Source organism: Cylas formicarius, unplaced genomic scaffold, assembly GCF_029955315.1.
Source record: "Cylas formicarius isolate icCylForm1 unplaced genomic scaffold, icCylForm1.1 PGA_scaffold_3__17_contigs__length_32017465, whole genome shotgun sequence".
Taxonomy (NCBI): domain Eukaryota; kingdom Metazoa; phylum Arthropoda; class Insecta; order Coleoptera; family Brentidae; genus Cylas; species Cylas formicarius.
In genome coordinates, this window is record NW_026844326.1 from 5,200,964 (window position 1) to 5,210,701 (window position 9,738).

The 9,738-nt window shown below is 32.3% G+C and overlaps 1 protein-coding gene across 1 annotated transcript; it reads right to left on the reverse strand.

Annotated features, from left to right (window-relative positions):
- Nucleotides 1–8,396, reverse strand: LOC132699375 (ribosome biogenesis regulatory protein homolog). Its single transcript, XM_060666040.1, has 5 exons — nt 8,187–8,396; nt 7,640–8,129; nt 7,212–7,462; nt 5,818–5,962; nt 1–526 (listed from the first exon to the last, which is right to left on the reverse strand). The coding sequence occupies exons 1-4, from the start codon at nt 8,327–8,329 to the stop codon at nt 5,827–5,829; spliced, it is 1,020 nt and encodes a 339-aa protein (XP_060522023.1). The 5' UTR covers nt 8,330–8,396; the 3' UTR covers nt 1–526; nt 5,818–5,826.
- Between the last annotated feature and the right edge of the window lie 1,342 nt (nt 8,397–9,738).

Sequence of the window (9,738 nt, forward strand, 5' to 3'; positions counted from 1 at the left end):
TGCTTTAATAAATTTTATTACAAAAATTATAGACAACTACAAGCAAAAATATTAGCATAATATTTTGTGTGTTATCAATTGTTATTTGAACTCTATAAAAAGTAAACACCCGTTTACTTATAAGAGTCCATAGCAAGTTGGCTTCAAATAATAAATTTCATGTAAATTAAAATATCAGATCAAAAAAATACCATATCATAGGAACAAAAAATAAATATAACTATATTCTCACATATGTTTTCTGAAACAATTATTACATTAAGTGAAATTGAGCAAAAGGAATAAAAACATTATGGCATCTCATTTTTAGGGACAAACTGAGATCAACAACTATTATGCAGATATAAATAAAAAAAAAAAATAGAAAGAGGGATGAATCTTAAATCCACCAAATGTATTATTTGAAGCCAACGCTCTCCAACGTTTAATTATACAAATCGAACTTATATTTACAGTTTAAATGGTTTAACGGGGCTATCATAATCTATCCTTTACCGCCACTTCGGCATGATGTGTAAGGTGGAGCCTGCAAAAATAAGACAATATTACAGAAATTTCAATATTATATATTTTTTTTAATATCCAATTTATATTATGCTAATGTTTGTAAAACGTAAAGGAATGTTTGTCACGATAATAAATTTGAAAATAAGTATGAAAACTTTTTATAATTTTCTTCAGTGCAAATGGGTGAAAATAGTTATTTTCTATCTCACTTCGGACAAAAAATTGTAGATACATTGAAAATGTAAAATATATTAAAAAAGTCTTTGAATATTTCTAAAAGTGCTGTAATTTAAATATAACATTACAAAATGTGAAAGTTCTAGTACTTGCAGGACTGATAAAAAAGTTCTTAGAATATCAAAACTTGACCATCAAAAATCATCAACAACATTTAAGTCACAAGTGGATTGGTAAAAAGAACATTTCCCATAGAAAAATCGAAAAACCAGTATGGAATTAGAATGGAATCGTTTGGAATTTTTCATTTGGATCTGATGATGGAAAGATTAATTGGCGCAAGATTATACTGTGAAACATGAAGGAGCGACCACAATGATCTGGTGATGTTTTTCTCGACCTGGTACAGGATGAAATGGACCGATTTCAATACGAATAGATGTTGGAAAATACAATGCTACCGTTTGCAGAAGAGAGGCCATTTCAAAAGAACCATGAACCGAAACATGCATGCAAGTTAGTGAAGGAGTGGTTTAGAGAGAAAAACCAGACCATATTTCAATATCCATTGCAATCGCTATATCTCAACCCCATTGAAGATCTTTGAGACTCACAGTGGCCAATTCAATTTTTAAACGTTCAAAATCGTAATTATCGCCTATCCACTATTTGGAAATTAAAAGCGTATAAAAAAAAGTATTGCTGATTTACTGACACAAACTGGATCAATCACTCCGTGTACAAAACAGATTAGAGAAAAATTATTAAATTACAAGAAGAAAGTACAAAATTCAGGGAAAGATACAAATTAGGAAGAATTAGCTTTTGTGGCGGAAGAACGCTATAGGGCCACTGGAAAATACAATATTGCTAAAGGCATAGGTTAAATCACATTACACTGTAAAAAGTATCAGGAATTTAAAAAAGTATGCATTTGTTGAATTAAAATTGACTAAAAAACCATATGTACTTCAACAGGAGAATGCTTGCGAGCACAATACGGGGCTATATCCCCCCTACTATTCGATTACTCAGGCAAAAGTAAAATGTTTTCCGGAGAACAAAGCTAAACTATAAAGATAAAAGTCAAACCGCAAAATCTTTTAAATCAAACTTCTTCTAGACTAATCATTGTGTAACACAAACTGAGAATCATATAAACGTTATTTATAGATGCAGCTGTGATGGAAGTGTAGGTCATATTCCATATACACAAAAATTTGCTAGTGAAAACATTTCAGCTTCACACCAATCAAATATTTTAATGCCTTCCTTAGTACCATTGCAAATAATCTTTCAAATTCTGAATCCTGAAGAGCAGAAAATTATTTGGACTAATCCAAGAACCTCATCCACAACATTTTATAGGCCTATAAGGTTTTTGTTCTGGAAAGAAAGAAATTCTGCTACCAATGAAGAATTTTTATAAATTGAAAACCAAATTTCAAATTTAACTGAAACACATTAATTTCAAAGCCAAAGAATTGAGTGTTCATAAAAACTCTGTGCTAGACATAAGTTCAAGTCAGGTCGGTTATTTAGGCAAGGCCTCACCTAAAACATGAATAATCTTGAATATTTAACTGACTTTGTCAATTTGAACTGTCAACGTTACAAGCACACACTGGAGAATTTGGGCAAGGAAAAAATCAGTCATAGAAAAGTGGGATTATGTAGATTCTCTAAAATAAGGAGTCATAAATACTAAAGTTGGCATCACATCTAGAAGATTGGTGATCCTTGTTCTGGATATCAACTGCAAAAACAGATTTTCCCAGAATAATTTAGAAAAACGGCAAATTATTTGTCAGGCTGTGGAGGTTTTAACGGTTCACAAGAAACTCATGGGGCAGATGTAATGAAATCAATGATATTATTGATTGAATTGGTATAATGTATTAGGTGAAAAATACAGGAAAAACTTCACAGAATAAACTTTAAATTTTATGTCCATTTTTTTAGATCTTGTGATTTCCAGCTTCAGAAAACTTCCACTGCCAAACAGGAAAAATCTCTCTAATGAAGCTCTTTTTTTAATCAGATTAGTTAATTTTATTTTATTTTAATGTAAATCTTTTTTTTTTAAATTAATTATTTCCAATTTATTAAGTTACATTAAATTTCAAGAAATTAAATTGATTTTAATTATCTTTATCAATAAATTAATAATTTTAATTATTAAGCTTCTATTTCTTGTGCTTACACACAATTTTTTTTGGGTTTATAGATTGATTTACACAGATTTTCTCGAAAATCGTTTTAGTTTGTTAATTAAAAATTAATGCAATGGCCCACTTCTTGATTGGTTGAAGCAGCTACCATAATATGCTTTAAACGTTTTTAACAACCTATTCATTATATTTGAATTTTGAAAGTGAAAGTGATAAAGTAAATTTTTCCATAGAGTATAAAAGTTTCAATACCTATTTTCAGCTTTTATTTGTAATTTCGACCGACCGTTGTAAAAAGCGTTATAATGATGTGTAGGTACTTTTTTTCAGTTTCATTTTATTTTTCATTCAGAAAACAAAGTACTGATGATTTCATGTTAAAGGAGTACAGTAACCACTCCTTAACCTGTTGTCTTATTTTGTATATATAATTTTCTGTGTCTGTATAGTAAGCAATGAAACAAATTAGATTCGCAAATATCAAAAGTTAGTTTATTCTAACTGCGACGACAATTTTCAGTAAGTTTCAGTAATCTTTGCCATGTTGCGACCAGCATGCACCTTATGCACGATGGTTATATTGCTGATGATCATCAAAGACCTTTAGGTATGTTAATTTTTCAAAGAAACTTCCACAGACTACTGTAATACAATTTACCAGTCTTTTGTATTCCTTCTGTGTCGTTTGTTGATTAATCCTGTTGGCTTCTTCAGAGCTTAGCTGAAACTGATTTTCTAGCTATTTATATACTGTTTGACGAAGGCGGAGCTTAAGTATGAACATTGTCTCGGAAGACTAATTCCCATATTGGTGAGTCGTGATTAAGATGGTTTAGTTGCTCATAGATTTATGTAGAGAGATACAGAAAAATTCGAGAATCTATAGAAATTTATTGGCAACCACATAATCTTAAAAGCGGCTCAGGTCTTCACGTTTCACCATTATGGGAATCAGTTATTCGAGACAATGTTCACGCTCCTCCTTTAGCTCAACCCCTATTAAACAATATATAAGCAAGTACAGAGAAGAATGCGAGCCAGTTGCAGTTAAGCTCTGAAGGAGGCACGCAGACGCAGCAGGAATCCAGAAAATATGTGAATAGTCTTTAGGTATGTTGTAATTAATAACTAGGTGGCAAAAAAATTAAAGAATGAAAATTTGAGTTGTAAACTTGTGAAGCTCAAAGTCCGAGTGTCCCTCTGACCTGCACTTGCTTTCTGATATTTGCGCATTAGGTGTCTCTACAGGCGTTTAAATTAAAATGGAGACATATTTTAATATCGAACAATAAACAAATCCGAAAAAAAAAGACAGCCAACTCAGCTACCAGTACCGACCAACAGCAAATGATGCTGACATCAAGGTTCACCAAGTTGATATTGTTGTCATCGATGAAGAGGGAACTGAAAGGGTTCATCTTTCAGGCTTCCGATATGGTGGCAAAAAGAAGAAAAGCAACAAAAATTAAAATCCTTCGTTGTTTTAACTTAACATTGGATGAATGGATGTTTACATAAGCGATGCAGAAACAGAATGTAGAATATAGGATCAAGGATCTATACCTGCAGAAATACATATAAATCTTGATGAAACTGAACTCAAGCAATTAGGATTAGCCTCAAAAGACGATATTGTTTCTGTGCAATGGTGAAATTGGGGAGGTTAATACAACCTCTGCAGCACCAATTCTGCTTTGCTTATGGAATTCAAGTCGCAGTTATCGCTGTCATTACCACATTAGAACCAAATTGTGACAATGAGATAACTGACGATAATGAAAAATGAGTAATGAATGATGAGAACATTAAGGCACCAGTAAACGAAGTACAAAAAATTAAATTAAAAACACTGTTCTGCAAAAATATGTAAGACAGAAACACAGCAAGGAGGGCTCAGGGTGTCGGCAGGACGTAGATGTGATGCCAACCTTTACAGGGCCGAGGCTGGCTTTAAGTTGATGTTTAAAGAGCTTTCCAAAGTTTAAAAATATATTTTAGTAGAGATTTACAAACTGTTTTGAGGCACCAAATAAATGACATAAATTTGCTTCAAGTGCTTCTACTGTACTTAATGCGATACAGTTAATTATAGCAAGGCAGATTATCAAGTGTACTAAAGGTTGCAAGAAAACGAATCACGGACGATCAGAAATACCATTGGCAAAAAAATTAACTACGGTTAATCAAAATGCAATGTCTGCGTTCACAGGAAAATGGTGGTTCACGTGGCCGGAATCTGCTGGTACCAAACTTGGGTCAAAATTGAAGTGACTCATCTTTAAATGCACTTGTGGCGATTGAGTCATATTTTTAAAAATAATATTTAACATTTTACCTAATATCTGGTTCTTTTAACCCACCACGTAGAAAAAATAAATAAATAACAGTAGGATCTTTTAATCCAAACAATTACTAGATTTTGTCCATTTTTACAGAAAGCAATGAAAAATGTTTAAACACGACATGGTGTCAATATCTTGCAGGTTGGAAAAATTCGCACCTTAAAAATGAGCAACGAAAAACGATCAACACGATATTTACATCCACTAGAATGAAAACTAATATTTTTTGGCAGTCTTTGTTCTTCAACGTTTTAATAGGGCCCAACAAAAGTTCGGAAAAATATAGTTTTTTCACTGCACCTCTCATACAAAGTAAATCATCAGTAATTTGTCATTTTGCTAAATAAAAATGGCTATCTCAGAAACTAGACCGCATAAAACCTGAGTATAATTGGGACATTTAAAAAAAATAACTAGAATGTAACATAGTAAATTTTCATTTCAATTTTTAGCACTAACCAGAAAGCTTTGTTGCGTGTAAAAAAGCACATAGCTTACACTTTAAGGGAAGCAGCGAAAATCGAAATTAAAATTATAACTCCAAAAAAATTAGAAAATTGAAAAACGTTTGCATATTAAATTTGAAACACCAGAGGAAAAAAAAGAAGCACAAATATTACCTGTTAAATTTAACGTCTCTTTCTGCCACCTTTTCGAGTTTGTCTTTGGTTCCTTACAGTTTTCGGTTTCTTCTTCAATTTTGATGAGCTCTGTTTTTTCCTTTTTTCCACTTTTGGTCTCGAACTAGTCTCTGTCATTTCCTGTCTGTACCACAATAGAATGGAAAAAAGGGTAAAATTATTATTTTTTTGCTACCACAAAAATACATAGAAGGTTTTAATAGAAACATTATACTCAATGCTACACTCGGCAATCCCTTTTAAGCCTTTTTAAGGGGATTAAATCATCAATCATTGTTAAAAACATTAACACTTGTTTCAACTCATGATCGATTGTGATACCCAGACCAAAATATTTGATGACTGAGTTTCCCTCAGAGTTTCAATCAGTATTATTGTAACCTTGGAACCATATTTAACAATATTTTCTCGAATTTTTAAATTATTAAAATTACAGCAAACATTGTACTATCCATTAATATGGTTGTCACCCGCCTTTTATCAATTATCTTATCTTATTATTGAAAATTATTTATTTATAACATTTCAGACATTTTGTATGTTAAGGGAGGAGAGTTACAAAATTTACAAATTTACAAATACAACATTATACTAATGTGAAAAATATCCTAATTAATTGTTATTTTTAAAATTATTTTTAGCGATTCTATTCATGATATAATAATTTGGTAAAAGCAATTGAGTGAAAAACGGATAAAACCAGGAATTCATTTTTTGTTCAAGTTCAATCAATAATAACTTTTAATAAAATATCTTTATAAAAAAAGATTAAGTAATCAATATTAAATATTAAATTCCCATTAAAATGAAAAATTCAAAACTAAAAATTCCCTACGAAAATGTATTCAGATAAATTAGTTCTAGCTAAAAATACAATACCCATTAAATATTAAGGAGTCAAACTTTCAAGATTTTTTTTTTCATTCTGAATAATTTTATTTATATATTTCTCATAGCTGCAAATAATCGATTTTTTTGGTATAGTCTAATATTTCTGGTGCAAAAAGGTCTCAGAAAACTAATGAAAACCCAAAATAACGAAAACAGAAAATTAAAAGTGATGATTTTTTCTTGTTTATGCTTGAGAAAATTTACTATTTTTATTGTAAAAGAGAGCTTTTCTGATATTAAACTCATCACGATTTTGCTGTCTTATACGAAATTGGCAAAAGGGCATTTTATTCAATAGGTTAATGATTATTATTAATTATTAATAATTTCCTTTCATTTCATTTCTTTCTTCTTCCATTTTTAATAAAACATTTGTCAGTTGCAACTATCATTGTCAATTATACAAAAAAATACATGCCAATGGCCAAAAATATAAGTTAAGTAAAATTGTTCTAACCAATTAAAATTAAAAAAAAAAATACCTGGGGACAGGGGAGTGTTTTGAAACAACCTTCGTAACGTCCAACTTGGGTCTTTTACTCAAAATAGAGTCAACGATGATCAATTGTTCATCCTTTTCCAATGCTGCTGATATGGGTGCGAGTTTTCTCTTCCTTGAAGCACCCGGAGTAATGGCTGACACACCTCTGGCTTCTTTTTCTTTTGGCAATTTATTCTGGAACTGTCCCAAACTTGCTGTTGACGCCTTGGCCACCGTGACGGCCACTTGCAACTGAAGAGAAAAAAATTACATTGCTAAAGACAATTTTCAGTTTGCCTAGGATTTATTGTGTTTGAACAGTGTTCCAGCCTTCCACTGTGATCTGAAGCTATAGTAAATTCACAAATTAGCTATAATAACTTATACAACAGTTCTGATCAAATGCTCTCACTCTTACAGAAAACTTACATCTTTTGCTGAAGAGACATCTGCATTTAAAACTCCAACTCGGGGCACTTTAACTTTCTTCGCTTTAGCAATATTCCTTAATCTCTGCAGCTCATTTTTAGCAACATTTTCACTTTTGTTGTTCATTTTTTTTGAAAATTGGTCTTCCATAGGATCAGAGTTGGTGGGCACCTCCATCACCCAATTTTTTTCCCTTTCCGCTCTCGTTCGCTTGAACCCATAAGTTGGAATCCACTTTTTGAGTTGTTCGTCCCACAAGAGCTTGCTCTTTTTCTTTTTAGTAATGCCTTTCTCTTTAGCGAATTTTTGCCATTTCGTAAGAGGCTTTGGCTTTGGTATGGGCTTCATCCTTGGCAGCCTTAATTTTGGAACTGGTAGTTTCACCATCAGAGCTTCATCTACCTTCTCTGTAGGTAAATCCCAGATTTCATTTAGCAGGAGCTGTGTATTATCACGCGCTAATTGCAAGAAAAATTCGTTTCTATCGGACCTAAAATATAAACCAATCCATCACCATCAAACAAGAAAAATGTACACCAACTATTACTTGAGTAGTGGGTTTGTGACATCATTAGCGTCCAACGCTAACAAATTTCCCAAATCGTAATCCAAATCTATATGCTTTTCTACTGTAATGGATTTAGGCCTTCCCGGAACAGTCTTTTGTAAAATTCCATTTACAATTTCCATGTTTAACAATGTAACACACAAACTCAGCACGTTTTCACCATGTTGCTAGGAACCTTAGAATAGTTGACCTAAGCACAGACTACTAAGCAATTGGGTATTTAAAAATTATGATGCACCACAGAACACGTAATGGTTGGTTTCTTAGAAACCCTTCCGTTGTCAAAATTTCTGTCCTATTGATCTGAGGCGACCGCAAATCAGGATTTGTGTGAACGACTCTAAACCCAAAGAATTGACATTTTATAGTTACTTACAATCTGTGTTCAACGGAATCTTTAACATTAGGTAATCCCACGGACCGAAGGGTACAGAAAAGGGTTAACGTTCGATTATTTATTTTCACTAGCTCTCTGCTTGAAGTGACGTCACCTCGAAACTAGTATGCTAATTATTGGGATAAGTAGGTACGTATTACGTCAAACATCCAATTTTAAAGGTGCCAGGCAACTGCTTGCTCTCGTTACGGTATTTACAGTAATTTTGGAGACACACACTCTGGGTCAAAGGTCCAATAGGTCATTAAAAGAATTAGAACCTTGCAGGAAAGTTGTTATTCACTCCGCCAAATATGCAGTTTCGGTTTTTTTTAAAGATATATTTTTTATTATTTTATCTTAGGATTTAGAAAAAGCTTGATACTTTTAGTGTTAATTCGATTTTCCTTTCAACTTGTCGAATCTTCTCATTGCACATAGGTTAGTACGTAGCCACTTCTAGTTAAAATTTCTACGCATTCTTCATGAAAAGCGCAAAGAACAGTTTATTTTAAAGTAGCTGATACCTAATTGGATTAAAAATTGAATTAAAAAGGAATAGCTCTACTTTCTCGAGCTAAATTGAGTTTTAGTTCATTTATGTCCCATACGCCCATAAGAAGTAATCCAGTGGATATATATCTGCACTTCTGGCAGGTCATCGTACAGGTCCATGATTTTCTATACACTTATGGGGAAATAATGTATGTAATGGTTTAATTTGCCGTTCATCGTGTGTTTAATGGTTCGTCATCAAACTGATCGATAATATATAAATTGTTGACATCTTTTAGAGGTTAAGCTACAGTAACATGATCATATTGTGTCAATTCTATATACCGTGATGGCTTTAGGTTTTATTTTTATACTATGATGTACTTTTGGATCACATGATCTAAGGAAACAATGTCAAATAAAAACCACTTCGTTACCGGGTTGCGCTACGTACGAGAAGTGTTCTATTTTGACCTGTCTCCTCTAAGTAAAATAGAAGTTAAACAATAAAATAAACAGCTACCCAGAAGCCTACACCACACTCTATTCTCCCACTTTAACAAGTGAGTTGTAAAACTACATTCATCTGTTCAATAAATTTTATTAAAGGACCTGCTTCAAGCTGATTTTAGGGCCATTTACAAAAATCCAATAGGCTAT

Excerpts from the sequence above, each read along its gene's own strand:
- LOC132699375 (XM_060666040.1), bottom strand. The coding sequence starts at position 8,329 with ATGGAAATTGTAAATGGAATTTTACAAAAGACTGTTCCGGGAAGGCCT. Across the intron at positions 8,130-8,186 it reads GTCACAAACCCACTACTCAA|GTCCGATAGAAACGAATTTT; the intron begins GTAATAGTTGGT and ends TTTATATTTTAG. Across the intron at positions 5,963-7,211 it reads AAACACTCCCCTGTCCCCAG|ACAGGAAATGACAGAGACTA; the intron begins GTATTTTTTTTT and ends ATTGTGGTACAG.